Source organism: Eubalaena glacialis, chromosome 2 (genome assembly GCF_028564815.1).
Source record: "Eubalaena glacialis isolate mEubGla1 chromosome 2, mEubGla1.1.hap2.+ XY, whole genome shotgun sequence".
Lineage (NCBI taxonomy): Eukaryota > Metazoa > Chordata > Mammalia > Artiodactyla > Balaenidae > Eubalaena > Eubalaena glacialis.
In genome coordinates this window covers 68,599,699-68,616,477 of record NC_083717.1, presented here as the reverse complement: position 1 = coordinate 68,616,477, position 16,779 = coordinate 68,599,699, and the positions used below count along the sequence as shown (strand labels likewise).

General features: G+C 38.5%; 1 protein-coding gene across 6 annotated transcripts in view; it reads left to right on the top strand.

Moving 5' to 3' along the window:
- The window catches only part of MAP2K5 (mitogen-activated protein kinase kinase 5), a 264,152-nt gene that overhangs the window by 40,761 nt on the left and 206,612 nt on the right, over positions 1 to 16,779 (top strand). For all 6 annotated transcript variants that reach the window (XM_061181974.1, XM_061181976.1, XM_061181973.1 and 3 more), the window contains exons 6-8: positions 147 to 214; positions 8,911 to 8,959; positions 15,957 to 16,021. In XM_061181974.1, the coding sequence (XP_061037957.1) occupies positions 147 to 214; positions 8,911 to 8,959; positions 15,957 to 16,021 (182 nt within the window). The remainder of the gene's footprint in view (positions 1 to 146; positions 215 to 8,910; positions 8,960 to 15,956; positions 16,022 to 16,779) is intronic.

The window sequence follows — 16,779 nt, the reverse complement described above, 5'->3', positions numbered from 1 at the left end:
ATACTGAATAGACTCCAACCATGGGTCTGTCTAGTAAAAAGCTAATTAACCTTCATAGTGAAATGAGAAATTTGTGGCAAATTACAGGTTAATTAGAACTGTGTCCTCAGAACACAGACTGATCAAGATCCTTTCTTTACATGTAGGTGAATACCCGGGCTGGATCCTCTCAACACAGCAGCCCAGCAGTCTCAGATTCACTTCCAAGCAATAGGTGAGAGCAAGCGAGTGACATGTGCCTCTAAGCATGAATATCTACATAGTTGGGAGTGGAGAAGAGGCTTGTGGGATGACACCTCTTTTTTTTATAAGACCTCAAAAGTGTGTATGTGGCTAAGAAGAAATCTGACCGGTTAAGAAACCCTAGCTATGTATTGACTGAAAAGAAAGGACCTCATAGAGAAAGATAAAATTAGACATGTTGAACTATTTATTTTGGTCTGTGGAATGGTTTTCCTTCAGTCTCCAGATTATGCAGAAACAGAAGATTCAGTGCCTTTGACTGTTTTCATGCTTTGATGATCTGGTTTGTATAATGCTTATTCTTTTTGTCTTGCTTGTCCATCTTTTGGCAGTGTCATGCTCCACTGACATCTTTCCCAGAAAGAGGCAAGGAAAGAGTAACGTGGTGAAATTTAAATTGACCAGCCAAGTTGTCCATTTATGTATCTTTGGTGCACAAGAGATTGAGCTATTACAGAAGGAAGATAATTTTCATTAATTCATGCTAACACTGTCCCATACTGGGATGGATGCTAAAGACTTGAGCCTCTTCAAAGTGTTCTTCTGACAGGCCTGAGAACTTACTTCTAGAAGATTAAGGTTCTCAAGTAGAAGGACCTGCTTAAGCTGAAAGAATTCTAGATCATATTTGTTATATATTCAGTTATTCAGCTGGTTAACATCTTATTACTGTACTTGAAGATGACACTTGAAGGTGATTGCTCTGTGTGTATGTATTCACACTGGTGACTGAAAAGCCATCATTGAGCCGGATCACCCTTCCATTGTGTGCCCAGGTCTTTCTGGGTTTAGGGCAGTAGTCAGTGTTTGCACAGCCCTTATCTGCTGAGATGTAGCTTAGGCTTCTACTTTCCCTTCCATGCCCCTCCTTACCCCCTCCACCCAACGTCTTGGTTCTTTTGCCACTGGGCTTTACTGCAGGTAATTTAAAGTCTCTCCTTCTGACTCTCTCTCTACTCTCCTGTCCCCTCCCCAAAAGTCACTTCCTTGATTGCTTTATTGTAGTGTCAGTATATCTTACCCACAGCTTTCCTGCTATGAACACACTACTCTTAGAGTGTGTTTCCTTCTTAAACAATTTATTCTGTGTTAAAATACATCCACTGGTTATTCACCAGTGGATCATCTGTCTTGTGGTCCTGAGGGGTAGGTCTTTTAGTCCTCATCCAAGTGCTTGGCCCTGCCAGGCGATGCTCTGAGGCTTCTTTTTTCATGCTTGTTGGGCATGAGAGCCATGTCCACCGAGTAGAGGCATGGGGACTGAGGGTCACTTGTTACATTCAGCTCGAAGAGGGCAGGGCCTTTAATTATTACCACTACTTCTAGAAAAAATGTTATTCAGACAGACTGACTATTAGCCTTGAGTGAAAACAAGGACTTTTCCTGGTGTTTTAGGTCAAAGTTCATCATGGTATAAAAAGCAGGATGGAGTTGAAAAAGACAGTAAGGCAGAGGAGCAGCAGGCTAACTTTTCAACTCTCTCAGATTCGGTTTTAACCAAAACCAAAGTGAATTAGCTTGGCTTTTTAAAAGCTATCATTTATATTCACAGAGTATTATAAAATCTTTGGGCTGGAAAGAGACTTTCTGATCTAGTGATTCTCAGCCCTTTGTTGCAGCATCTTCCTTTAGGGATATGACAGCCTCCCAAATAGTAATGGTAGTTTGCTCCAGAAGTGATTTTTGTTATGGGAGGAATGCAGTTTGAAAAAGTCCTACAGGTGATTTTAATATGCCACCCTAGGTTGGCCATGTTCTGTGCCCCATATTGATAACTAATCAAAAGTATTTATTGAGTGCCTCCTATTTATTCAGTGCTGTCCTACCCACTAGGAATACAATGTGGTCCTTATCCTCTGGAGCTTGCTGTCTCATAGGCATACAGACCACCTCCCCCCAGTATACAAATAATTATACTTTATAATTAGTGTTATGAAGGAAACAAGCAGATTTTGAAGTGAGAGAATACTGGGCAGGATTGTGTTTAGGTTTGGACGGGGTGCCCAGGGGAGAGTGGCATTCCACTTCGGCCTGAAGGATGAGAAATACCTAGCCACATCAAGAGCCAGAGAAGGGCATTTCAGAGGGTGGGGAGAGTGTAAGTGAAGGCCCTTGTGTGGAAAAGGAGCTCCATGTGTTCAGAAGGAGGCCAGTTAGGCTGGAGCCCAGGGAGGGGTGCTGGGCTGGGGGAGGGAATGGAAAGGCGGGGAGAACAGTAGGAGTGATAGGAGAAAAGGAGGTGACGGGAGCTGGCTACTGGGGCCTGGTGGTTGAGTTTTCCCCTCAGCATATTGGCAAGCTGTTAGACGACTTTCAGCAGAGTGCCATGGCCAGCTCTGTGTTTTTAGAAGACTCTTGCCTGTGGTGTGAAGCATGAGAAGGAGAAGCCCCCATCTAATCCTGCTCTCCTTAGGTGCCCGACTCCCCACTCCTTGCCAGATGGTCATCCAGGCTCTTCCTGAACAGCCCTGTGGCAGGATTGCACTTTATTGGCTGAGGCACCCATTCCATGTTCATGTAGCCATGTCTCAGAACGTTCTTTTCGTGAGCTGAGATTTGTGTCCCTTTAGCACCCACTCGTAAAGATTGAGTTTAGCCCTCAGAACAGGGCTGTTCCCTCTTCTAGGTGATAGGTCTACTAGTCATCTTCCCTCCAAACATACTTCTTCTCCTAGGTTTCCTGTCTCAGTAAATTCTCCCACGTCCACCCGGATGCTAACTCCAGGGGACCCACCAGGCATCATTCACTGCTTCCTGGGTCTCCCTCAGCCCCACATCCAGTCATTCCCTACATTTATAGGTTCTACCTTCTGAATCACTGTGGAGTCTGTCTACTTGCCAGCATCTCTGTTGTTGCAAAAGTAGATCAGGCTCCCTAGATTACTGCGATAGCCTCCCGTGTTGCCCCATTGCAGTCCCTCCTCCACGCTGCAGCCAGAGTGATCTTGCTAGTGCATGTTCTGAACCCATCATTCCCCCCTTTACTGTTCCTCACAACCTTCAGGACAAACTGTACCCTCCACAGCAGGTGAGCCATGGCCTGCCACGTGTGGGTCCTCTGCTCACTCTAGCCCCCTAGCCTGCCTTCCCCCCTTCCAACTGATGGTCCAGCTTTGTTGATGAATACATGGTCCCCTTAATGGATCACATTTCCTCTCACTACTGGGCCTTCACATCCACTGCTGCCTCTTTCCTGCTTTCTTCTTTGAATCCATTCCCTTCTTCGCCTTCATTCTGGCTAACCTTCATCATCTTTGATGAACAAAGATGTTATCTTCTTCTGAAAATTGTCCCTGATTATTTCCCACCTCCCAGTCTATGCCAGGTACTCCTTCTATGAATTCCCAATATCTCCCTGTGCTTGCTTTTACTGTAGTGGTTAGCACATTGTATTATAATCACCCCTGTCCCCCAATAGCTTCGGTACTCCTTGAGGACAGTGACTGTAGCATATTCATTGCTTTTTTTTGTTTTATTTTATTGAAGTATAGTTGATTTACAATGGGTTAATTTCTGTTGTACAGCAAAGTGATTCAGTTATATATATATATGTATACATATATATATATTCTTTTTCATATTTTTTTCCATTATGGTTTTGAATGGATAAAGAAGATATGGTACATATATACAATGGGATACTACTCAGATGTATTCATTGTTGAATTCCCAGTTCCCAGCACGATGCTTGGCACATAGGTGATAGTCAGTAATGCTTGAATAAATGAGTGGACAAATGAATTTACATTCCCTTTAAATCTTGTCTCTGAATTAAATTCTCCCAACTCATTCAGCTTTTCTGATACAACATTATTTCTGGTCCCCTCACCCTTTTACTCTTCTTTGGGTATCTCAGTGTCCCCTTAAAATGTCATTCCCAGATTACAATTGTATCACATTTAAATTTTAAAGTGTTTTTAAAAGTGATTTTTGGATAGCTCAAGTCACTGTGACCATGCAGATAAATAAAACATTGAGGGACTTCCCTGGTGGCAAAGTGGTTAAGAATCCACCTGCCAAATCCTAAAGATGCTACCAGAAAACTACTAGAGCTAATCAATGAATTTGGTAAAGTAGTAGGATATAAAATTAATGCACAGAAATCTCTTTCTCTGAAAGAGAAATCAAGGAAACACTCCCATTTACCACTGCAACAAAAAGAATAAAATACCTAGGAATAAACCTACCTAAGAAGACAAAAGACCTGTATGCAGAAAACTATAAGACACTGATGAAAGAAATTAAAGATGATACAACAGATGGAGAAATGTACCACATTCTTGGATTGGAAGAATCAACATTGTGAAAATGACTCTACTACCCAAAGCAATCTACAGATTCAGTGCAATCCCTATCAAACTACCAATGGCATTTTTCATAGAACTAGAACAAAAAATTTCACAGTTTGTATGGAAACACAAAAGACCCCGAATAGCCAAAGCAATCTTGAGAAAGAAAAACGGAGCTGGAGGAATCAGGCTACCAGACTTCAGACTATACTACAAAGCTACAGTAATCAAGACTGTATGGTACTGGCACAAAAACAGAAATATAGATCAATGGAACAGGATAGAAAGCCCAGAGATAAACCCACGCACATATGGTAACCTCATTTTTGATAAAGGAGGCAAGAATACACAATGGAGAAAAGACAACCTCTTCAATAAGTGGTGCTGGGAAAACTGGACAGCTACATGTAAAAGAATGAAATTAAAACTCCCTAACACCATACACAAAAATAAACTCAAAATGGATTAAACACCTAAATGTAAGGCCAGACAGTATAAAACTCTTAGAGGAAACCATAGGCAGAACACTCTATGACATAAATCACAGCAAGATCCTTTTTGACCCACCTCCTAGAGAAATGGAAATAAAAACAAAAACAAATGGGACCTAATGAAACTTAAAAGCTTTTGCACAGGAAAGGAAACCATAAACAAGATGAAAAGACAACCCTCAGAATGGGAGAAAATATTTGCAAATGAAGCAACTGACAAAGGATTAATCTGCAAAATTTACAAGCAGCTCATGCAGCTCAGTATCAAAAAACAAACAACCCAATCCAAACATGGTCAGAAGACCTAAATAGAGATTTCTCCAAAGAAGATATACAGATTGCCAACAAACACATGAAAGGATGCTTAACATCACTAATCATTAGAGAAATGCAAATCAAAACTACAATGAGGTATCACCTCACACCAGTCAGAATGGCCATCATCCAAAAATCTACAAACAATAAATGCTGGAGAGGGTGTGGAGAAACGGGAACCCTCTTGCACTGTTGGTGGGAATGTAAATTGATACAGCCACTATGGAGAACAGTATGGAGGTTCCTTAAAAAACTAAAAATAGAGTTACCATATGACCCAGCAATCCCACTACTGGGCCTATACCCTGAGAAAACCATAATTCAAAAAGAATCATGTACCACAATGTTCATTGCAGCACTATTTACAATAGCCAGGACATGGAAGCAACCTAAGTGCCCATTGACAGATGAATGGATAAAGAAGATGTGGCACAGATATACAATGGAATATTACTCAGCCATAAAAAGAAACAAAATTGAGTTATTTGTAGTGAGGTGGATGGACCTTTAGTCTGTCATACAGAGAGAAGTAAGTCAGAAAGAGAAAAACAAATACTGTATGCTAACACATATATATGGAATCAAAAAAAAAAATTTTTTTTTTTCTGAAAAACCTAAGGGTAGGACAGGATAAAGATGCAGACGTAGAGAATGGACTTGAGGACACGGGGAGGGGGAATGGTAAGCTGGGACGAAGTGAGAGAGTGGCATGGACATATATACACTACCAAATGTAAAATAGATAGCTAGTGGGAAGCAGCCGCATAGCACAGGGAGATCAGCTCGGGGCTTTGTGACCACCTAGAGGTGTGGGATAGGGAGGATGGGAGGGAGACACAAGAGGGAGGAGATATGGGGATATATGTATATGTATAGCTGATTCACTTTGTTATACAGCAGAAACTAACACACCATTGTAAAGCAATTATACTCCAATAAAGATGTTTAAAAAAAAAAAAAAAAAAAAGATCTGCCTGCCAATGCAGGGGATGCGGGTTCGAGCCCTGGTCCAGGAAGATCCCACATGCTGTGGAGCAACTATGCCCGTGCACCACAGCTACTGAGCCTGTGATCTAGAGCCCGCGAGCCACAACTACTGAGCCTGCGTGCATAGAGCCCGTGCTCCGCAACAAGAGAAACCACTGCAATGAGAAGCCCACGCACTGCAACAAAGAGTAGCCCCTGCTTGCCACAACTAGAGAAAGCCCGTGTGCAACAACGAAAACCCAATGCAGCCAATAAATAAATAAATAAAAATAAAACATTGAGTAAACTGGGGCACAAAGGAATTGCCAGGATATATAAATATAGTTTTTTACCAGACAAAGTTCATAGCCAGATATTGACATAATGAATAAAATCAGTTTTTTCCTCTGTTACTCTCAAAGCATGAATTGGTCTTTGCCTTAGGTGGATATGTTTATTAAACTGAGCTTACTAATCCACATGGTGTTCCTAAACCATAATTACTGAATTCACGTCCCACTGCCAAGGCACAGCCTTTCCTAAACATTTTGGCTTTCTCCTTCTATAAAATTAGGATGATTAAATTTTCCATCTATCTACCTCTGGTGTTAAGAAGATTGATGAAGTTGTTTTAAGGAATCACGTTTTGTTTCTTGGATGAAAGGTGTTTTGTAAATGCAATGAATCAAAATGTTATTATTTCAAGTTGCATGGCATAATGGAATATCTGTGGAGAAACATTGCCTGAGCATTGTTTGGTCATTTCTGTTTTTATAATAATTGCAAATATTAAATTGGGACCATTTATGGCAATATCAGGATCCAAATGTTTTCCAGAAAAAAAAAGTATGTGTATAAGACAGACAGACTTTGAACAAGGTCTGTACCTTAGTTTTCTTTATGTATCAGGAATAACTTTCCCCCACAGGGTATACCCACAGGGGGTAGTTACTGTGAGGATTAGATCAGGATACTAAGTAGTAGCATTTAGCACAGTGCGTGGCACATGGTCATCACTCAGGAAATGGTAGAGGCTAATATTTTGTTTTCAACTGGACTGATCTTAGGCAGTTGTTTATTTTGGGGGGGATGTATTTCAGCTTTAGTCCCATTCTGCAGTATTCTTAATTGCCACTTGAGTACATGAATTTTTAGACTTGGGAGGATGTTATTAAAGTTTAGAATCATTGGCTGAAGGCATGTTTTATAAAATCTGGGTAAAGTAGAGACTAGGGCTCCATAGTTTGCATTTGACCATAGCAGAAGTTTAAGAAGTATTTATTAAGAAAAATAATTATAACTTGGAATGGTGAGTGTGGTCAAACTTGAAGTCTGAGGTTTTCTCAAATATAACTTATTAAAGGTACCAAATGAGTGTGTGTGTGTGTGTGTGTGTGTGTGTGTTACTACCATATAATAACCAGAATAATGACTATCATTTATCAGACACTTAGTATGTGCCAAGTCATTGGGCTAGGTTCAAGAGTGGGAAGGAAATGGAATATATAGAGAGGTGAGTAAGATGTGGTATCTGTTCTCAGGGAGCTTCCAGTCTTGGGAGAGGGTGTGGTGGGAAGAAAGGTATCTACATATAACTACCAAAGGGAGGAGAGTTAATTTGGCAGGTGGGTAGAGGGTTAGAGTAGTAGATTAAGGATAAAGTTAACAAGCTTTAAATTTCAAATTAGAACGTTGATGGGAGGAGGTATTATTTTATGCACCACTCTGCTAACTGGGTGGATGTGTACAGGTATAACTCATAATAAAGCTAGAAGGACTTCACAGCATCCTTTGGCCACTTTCCCTAAACTCATCCACATCAATGTTTACATAGTCATAAATGTCCAGAGAAGAAGATTTCCGTATTTCTTACATACCTATGGAAGCTGGGTTTCATACCTACAGGAAAAGAAAGGAAAGAGAAGGCAGCTAAAATGGATTCAATACTTACTATGTGCAAGAAACAGGTGCTAGGGCTTTTTGTAATATTTAATTTTCTTGGTTACACTATAATGTTGATATTGCCCCCATTTTACAGAAAGGGGAAATTGAGGTTCAGAGAGGATAAGTGTCTTGTTCCAGAGCACACAGCTAGTGAGTACCAGGATTTATTTCTATTACACATTTGCTTCCCAGGAAGCTGAATTGTAAATTTTAACTATAGTAAAAAATCAGGACTTAAATTATTTTATCTTTTGAAGTTCTATAATCTTTGTTTGCTGTGAACATTCTAAGAGTGCATTGTTAAGTACTTGATACTTAGCAGATGACAGAGTCCACATAAAATAACCACTGTAAGGCTACTCAGAGGCAGCAGAACTAATAGCAAAAAGAGGTCTCTGAAATAGTCCATACAATAGCCTAGCTTCATTATGACAGTAGGCTTTTTTATTGCTTTAGATTACTAACGGGGTTTCAGTCTCGTATCGATACCTTTGCCATTTGGCCAGTTACTTTAGAAAATATTTTATGTAGGGAGAAGGATTTAAAGAGTAGTGTAGTCTATGTCTACACCTAAAACAAAAGTGTGTTTTAGTCTGGAATTTTCAGTGGTGTTCAAAGGTGCTGATGAACTTGCCATTAAAAACTGTGTCTTTTCTTTTCAGCTTGAAGAAGTCTTCTGCTGAACTGAAAAAAATATTAGCCAATGGCCAGGTAGGTGTCATTGCGTATTAAGACTATAGTAATAACTTAGTGCTGTCTAGTTTTTGTATGCATAAACTTAATAAACAGATAAAGGGTCTATAAATTTCTTCTTGTCATAAATGAATTACACGCTTAATTTGATTGGCAGAACAATTTGCAGCATGTTTTTCAAACTGTGCTAATGGGTTTCACTCCCAGCAGATTGAAGTACCATGCACACACCCTGCTGCCAGCGCGGTGTAAAAAAAGTTAATCAGTTCGGAACAAGTGTGTCAACCCATGGGTTGTTGAAATGGCCCTGCATCCTGAGGTGACTGTTTCTTTCTTTATCTTTAGGGAGAAAAAGAGAAACTGTTACTTTCTCACCTTAGTTCCTTCTTTTGTCCTGAAACTAACACTGGCTTTTTAGGGGAACAGAGTCACAGCAGACCTTTGGCATTTAAAATTCCTGGGCTTCAGGAACCCTCAGTTTGCCTAGTTGACTGGTCATCTAAAGCAGAATGACCTACTCCAGCCAGTGAGGGATAAGCAGGCCGGCAGCCCAGTTATTTCTCACTAATTTTGATTCAAGTAAAGGGACACATCTGAAATAGTATAGTGCTTTTAAACATACACTGGTAAATTAAGCTACCTACAGGGTCCTCGATTCTTCAATAGCAGCATAAATGCGTTTTAATGTTTGTTATAGAGGAAGCCCTTTGATAGCCTTGGAGGCAGGGTGCCTGTCCATTGCGATCAAGCCTGCCTATTAGGCTCTATTGACTGAGACATCTGTGTCACCGCAAATAAAAGACTCTTATTGATTTTCTTAACTGCTGTTCACTTCCCGTCCATGTTTCGAAGGCTGAAATCTTAATTATCTCAGATGCTTATTCAGTGCCTTCACATGCTGACCTCTCCAATCCTCATTGGTATTTCATGAATCAAGTACTTGTAGTGGAGCATGTCAAGAAGACAAAGCTGGGTCCTCATGCTTGTCCTTTAATATCACCTGTAACTTTGTGGCCTAATAGATGTGCATGCCTTAAAACAAGGACTGTATGGTGGTACTTCTGGAAGCCTTACTTGTTTAGCCCATAATCCCTTGAATACAGTTAGAAAAAGTAAGTTGATCTGGTTTTGACATCTGATCATCATCTAGAGTGTGTGAATTCTAGTCCTTAACTATCCAATATATGGCTAAGGAGAATCTGGTGTTGTATGTATATGCAACATATGTATGTATGTTGTATGTATAATCTTAATGGTCCCCATATTTCATATTTATCTAATAGTACTTTTAACTTTAAGCAGCCAAAGTTTTGTTTAGATTGAGGTCCGCATACATGTTCCCCTAGTGCCCTGCGTGTTTTCAGAAACATGAAACAAAGCCTGGTTGCCCTTCTCTCTCCTTCTGGTCACTGCCAAGCCCATTATTGTCCTCTTGTTCTCCCTCTTCTCCCCTCGGAGGGAAGCATACATGGTTGTGCAGGTGTATTGCTTACACGTCTCCAGCACTTGGCGTTAACGTGACTAAGAGCTGAAATATTGAGCCTACGATATTTATGTATCTCCAACATGTTTGCATCCTAGTTACTAACTGAAATTTATGTGTGAGTTACTAGTGTTCTTCAGCTGGAAAATATATTTCAAAATTGACATAAATTAAGAAGCTTTAACTACATTTGTTCAACCCAGGCAATGGAAAATAACCTGTCATAGATTCCTCTTTCAAAAATGAAAAACAGTTTATTTCCAGGGCAAAAAATAAACATTCTGAAATATTCCTAGTGTTCTGAACCTAGTACCATAAATATCTTAGTGGTCTTGGTTAGGAGATTCTCTTTGGTGGAAGATTGTCATGGCAATGATTTTTGACATTTAAAGATTGTTTATTGCTTTCCCTTGGGAATGTGATAATCCCACATTAAACAGTATGGCATTTCCTTTCTTTTAAGGATTAGCCATTGTTATGTTTACTTTTATTCACGAAAACGAACAGTACAAAACAAAGAACTCCCACCTTTGGAAGTCTTCAAAATACCTCCTCCTCTTAATTCCTTAGTTCTTGGTGCTATCAGGTAACTAAAGAGTGAGTGAGATTGCGTTGCAGTGAGGTAATGTGCACAGTTGTGGCATCAGTAAATTTCTGGGCTGAACACTGACACCACTTGATATGGAAGATGTAAGTCACATTTAACGATACTTTAACACTTGAGCATAGTTTTTTATTTTAGTGGTTTATGCTCTCAAGCATTAATAATGATTTGCCTTTCCACTAGCCTCCACTTAGATTTAATAAGGAATTCATATTAATCATTAAAAGAAAGGGACATGATTCTTCAAGATAATCAAATATTGACAGGTTAGAAATAGCTTTCTGCCTGGGTTCATTGATATAGGTTATGTGATATAAATATTTATTTCTTTTCTGTCACTCAGAGTAAATGCCACCAATTGATTCAGCATTGATATAGTGTCAACAGTTCATAAGAAACATTTGACTGGCTTGTGTTTTCCGATTAGTCTCTGCTCTATAAAGTGGGATTTACTAAATCTCTCCAATTGTCTGCTCATAGAGTGTGACTGCTTTCTGAAACTATTATTGCTTCGATTTGTGAAGCAAAGGTCTGGTGATAGGACTAGTTCTGTCAGACCTTTACATATAAAATAAGGATTAATTGAGCTTTTTTATTTTAATGATTTATAAGCAATAGGTACTGATTCTTCTTAACACAGGCAGACAATAAACAAAGAATATTTTCTTTGCTGATCTATAATTGAATTCCATTTCATTTTCCCCATTAATTTCGTTAACATTATATTAAACACTTTAAAAAGTTTAACATTTAGTCTTTGGAATGGAGACATTGTTCTTCTGTAATCGCTTTGTGAGGGAGGGTTCCTTTTTTCCAGCTTAAAAAAAAACAAATCATAAGGTATTTTTGGCAAGTTGTACTGAGAGCTATAAATCAGTACCACTGATGTGTTTTCTGGATGTGTTTTTCCCATTTCAGTTGTAGTGCGGTATCATCTGTTTAACATTGGCCCTTGATTTGAAACTGATTAGAAATGGCCCAGTGGGTCAATTTAAAGGATTAAAAAAGTGCAGTCACTCCAAGGATGTATGACTTTGACCTTTGCATCTCTGAAGTTGTCTTTCCTCTGTTTGTTTTTTATAATTTGTAGGAGAGGGTGGCAGTATTTTTCTATTTCTGGTAAATCAAGTATAAATGTACTGTGAAGTCACAAAACTAGAAATAATTCTAATCCTGCTTCATGTTTGGCTGTTATTTTGAGAACTTCAGATGCCTTTAAAAAACTTTCTGTGTTTAGAGAAAAAAAAAAGGAAGAGGAAGAAAAATAGTATTCGACTGTAAAGTTAGCTTTAAAGAGTGTCCTATTACCAGTATATAAAACTCTTAGATTCTTATGGTTCGTCTCAGATCCCATACGAAGACCTAAACATAGATGAGACTGTGTAAGTCCAAACTGCATGGCACCTCCCCTCCCCGCGCAGACACAACCTTTCCGCCCTCTGGGGTGTCACGTCCACGTTCTTTCACAGCCCCCACGTCTCTTTCAGCAGCAGCAGCAGCAGAGCCCAGTGCCAATCATCTCTCCCAGGTCATTTGCTGTTGCGGCAGTTGACACGTCATTGTAACTCTCAGGGTTTTTTCTCCCTCCTCCCTCACATCTATTATTCTGCCTTTTATTTGCTTTTTTTTTTTTTTTTTAAGTCAAAACAAGGAAACTGATTTGTATTTAAAAATTATTTGGTATCTTTATTGAATAAAAACTTTCTTTTACCTCTTTTTTATCTAAAGAGCTATGTGATTTCTCTTCTTAAAAACAAATATCGTAGTTGATGAAATCGCTTTTAACTTTTGAGTGCCCTTCATTTGATTATTTTCCTTCCTATGGACCAGGGACCATTGATGCAGAGGATGTCCCTCTGTACTTACACATGAGATCAGCTGCTAAGATAGAGCACTGGGCAGAGTAACCTGAAAGACAGTTCTCACCTTGGCTAGTTGCTATTTACTAGTTATATGACCCAAACGAATTGGGTTATATGTTTAAAATGTTGTAAAAGTGTGTGATTTTTATGATACTTGATCCCAACTGTAATATTTAAATGTTATACTTTGTAGGCTTATAAATCCCACTTTTGTATCATAATGAGTACTGTTCCTATGCTTCATTTTGAAAAGTTGAATAATATGCTCTTCTAAACTAAAAAGGCAGAAATGTTATTAGCTACTTGTTGATCCCTTTAATGATTTTTTTATATTTAAGATCAATTAAAGTAATCCATTTTGATTAGATATACAAAATTCTCAGAATTCGTTTGTGATCAGTTTATAAGCTTGACTCTAATAGTTTTCCTTTTTAAGACTTTTTTAACGTGAAGAATATTTGAATACTCTATGAAAATTGGAAGATTCAAATAAGCAAAAAGAAAAAAGATCTGATATTTTTAAATAGAAAAATCTATCAATCATTTTATAGGCCAGGCAAATGTCTATATAAAACTTTAAAACAGTGTCGAAACAATTTTTTATGGATACTGTCTTTTTGAGTGATGTGGTTCTAGAACTTATTTTTTAAAACCATTTTTATCTTTATGAGACTCTTAAAATCTTTCTCATTATCTGAGGGATTCCAAATTTCCACCCTTGAATTTGCCTAAACATTGTGTTAGCGTGCGCATGCATGTGTGTGCACACCCCCCCCCCACGCCCCATACGGCGTCCACAACATCATCCCCCATCTCTCTGGAGCGTTCAGCTTATCCCCTGCCTTTTTTTTTTTTACATCTACCACTCCTGGTTAGGTTGGAGTGCTGGGTGGGTGGCTGCTCCACTTCTCTTTTCAACCTAGTGGGTATTAAAGTTAAAAAAGACTATGGTGTTGGGATTATAGTGGTTGAAGCTGCTCAGAGACCTGCCCCTTTGCCTTTTCTGCCTCCAACAAAATACCACAAAATCAAGCCCCCTCTGAAGTCCTAGGTCTCTCACAGTATATCATTGGAATGTATAATATCAATGAGTCTTATGTTTATATTTTTCTAAGAGGAAACTACTGGTCCTTTTACCTGGAGTGGTGGGGGTGGAGGGAATGTAATCACAGGTTGTGACCTCTCCAGAGCCTGGATCCTATAGCTACATCCTGCTTACCCTTAAGTTTCAGTGCCACCAATTCAGAATTTGTAGATGTTGAGTGAGTAAAATTTCTCCTAGAAATTTACTTCAGGCTGTGATGAGGGTGCAGCTTGTTAAGCAAGTTAATAGTACAAATTAGGTTGTTAGAGTCATGTTTGGGCTACCTTGAGGAATGTGCCTATTTGTACCTGCCAATAGATACTGCTATTTACATATGTATCTCTTATACCCTTTGATCAAATTAAACCCAGTAGCAACTCTGCTAGTTTATTTAGTATCTCAACTTGATGTGCTACTTTTCTTCATGCTGTTTTAAAATTTGTTTTTTGGTCCAGAATAATGAGATTTTCTTTTCTTTCTTCATGCCACATATAATGAAGAACAGAATTTCCCTCAAATAGGAAAATTGTTGCCAATTTTTCTGACTTGTCTGTCATTTTGCCTCTGACCCTAAATATAGTAACTAGCTAATTGCAAATTACGTCAGTCAGGTTTTACTACAATTAAATGGGGTGCTGAATTGGCCTTTATACATTAATCTGTCAATATTCTTTTAGGGTTTGGCAGAATGGCTTGGAAAGGAAGCTGTTTCTGTTACCTGCACTATGTTCCTAATTATCACAGCTCTCTGAAGCTTCAACCTCAGAAATGTATAGACAAAAATATTTCCCTTGATAAATGGAACCTTGCTTTATTCCATTGGTGGAAGTTCAGAGTAGAGCAAAATATTTAAAGCTTTACTATAATGGTCTGAAAGCAAACTATTTTTTTCCAGGTGATATTGAATTAAAAACTCCATCCATTTTCTGCCCATGCAAGGCAGTGCAATTCCCTGGAAATTGATTTTTTTTCAGGGCTTACTATGGCTTTTCCCAAGCTTTAGCTATATGGAAAATAACACCTTTATTGAATCCACTTAGTGAATAAAGTTGGCAGTTAATTTTTAAGCAACGGGACCAGTGTGTAGAAAATTACTGAATGCCTCAAATAGAATCTGACTAGTCTTAAAGTCATTTGATAAATAATTATTTAGGGAGTTCTTTCAAACTCTAAAACATTATTTTTTGGGTACTAAAATAGTTCACTTCTATTCACGATTCAAATGAGAGTAGTATTTGTGGTATAATAGTTTTACAGAACCTGGGAAAATGCACATACTGTTTTACATAATAAATTACAAAAATGACTTTATATGAATCACATGCCTATCTATTTTCCTTTTATGCATTATAATATTTGACTATATGTGCATTTTAAAGTGCATTGATTTAGCACTTTTCCATGAGCATAAGATTTCTACCCAGCTATTGCTGTGTACTAATTTATCATTTTCAAAAAAAGGCTATATCTACTCTAGGAAAATCGTTAACATTATTCAGTTAGTTTGTTTAATGTTAATTAGAGGGTCACTTGAGGAGTTTTCAGGGGCTGATTTATTTACAAATTGTGCATTTGATTACTAGAAGTGTGTGTGTGTGTGTGTGTGTGTTTTCTTGCCAAGTTTGACTTTGGTTATGTGCAGTGCTGTTTGGCAGTGGTTATGTAGTGCTGGAGACTGTGTTCTTATCAGTATCTCTGACCTGACCCTTCTGAGCTATGTTATATCATTCCATTTTGACACCTTTTATCAAACTTTAATGAAATGACCCAGGCAAACAAATTGTCATTAAACTTTCCATCACTTTGTCCCTTGGTATCGTCTTTTATAAATTGGACAGCAAATGTTGTATTGATCTTCTCGTTCTTGCAGCTGAACTTGAAATGACCCAGACTGCTTGTTGTTTATGGCCCAGAGTTGCTTTTCCTTGACATTTCCATCCACAGCATGACACCCTTTTTGTTTTTCTTTCTTTCTTGTGGAGATGAATGAACAAGACATACGGTATCGAGACACTCTTGGTCATGGCAACGGAGGCACAGTCTACAAGTGAGTAGTCAATTTTGTTTAAACTTTCTATCCACTTTTGCCAAATGTGGGTATCCAAGTTCTCCATGGCAAAGATTTTTAAATGACCACCAGTGCTTAGATTTTATTTCCACATTTGACTCCAAAATTCTGCAAGGAATCTATTTTCTCAGGAATTGCTTGGAACAGTGCATTTATATTGCCTTTTTAATATTTCTGAGTCTGCATCTCTCCTGGGTGAGCATTTAATAGTCCACCATTAGCAAGTATACCTTTAACTGGCCTGAAGTTTAATGTATTTTTTTCCTTCGCTCTTTAACACCGTTATTTTTATTTTTTTTTAACTTGCTAGCACCCTATGCTAGTCCCCTGCCTGTGTATGTACAGCTATGCCCAGTGGAAGACAGACCTTATAAATACCATTGCTTTGCCCTGTGTCAACACACAGTTATTAAAAAGCCTTCTTCCTGTTGTGTTTCCTTCTCTCCTCACCCTATTCCCTGAGAGAATTTCTACACATTGATGAATATGTTAAGTTATAAAATTCTCCCAAATTCCAATTGCAGTGATCTTACCCTAAAGAAGTGTTCATTTTCATATTAAAAAATGCTAACCGTAAAAAATAGTTCTCTCAACAGGGAAGTCTTTCTCGTGCAGTAGTGCAAAGTTTAAACTACATAATGTAATGTCTGGTACTTAATAGTCTGCAATGGTGTATGAAAAATATTCCACTAGGAATTAAAAAATCCATACTCTGTAAGAAAGCCCTGAGGGAGTAA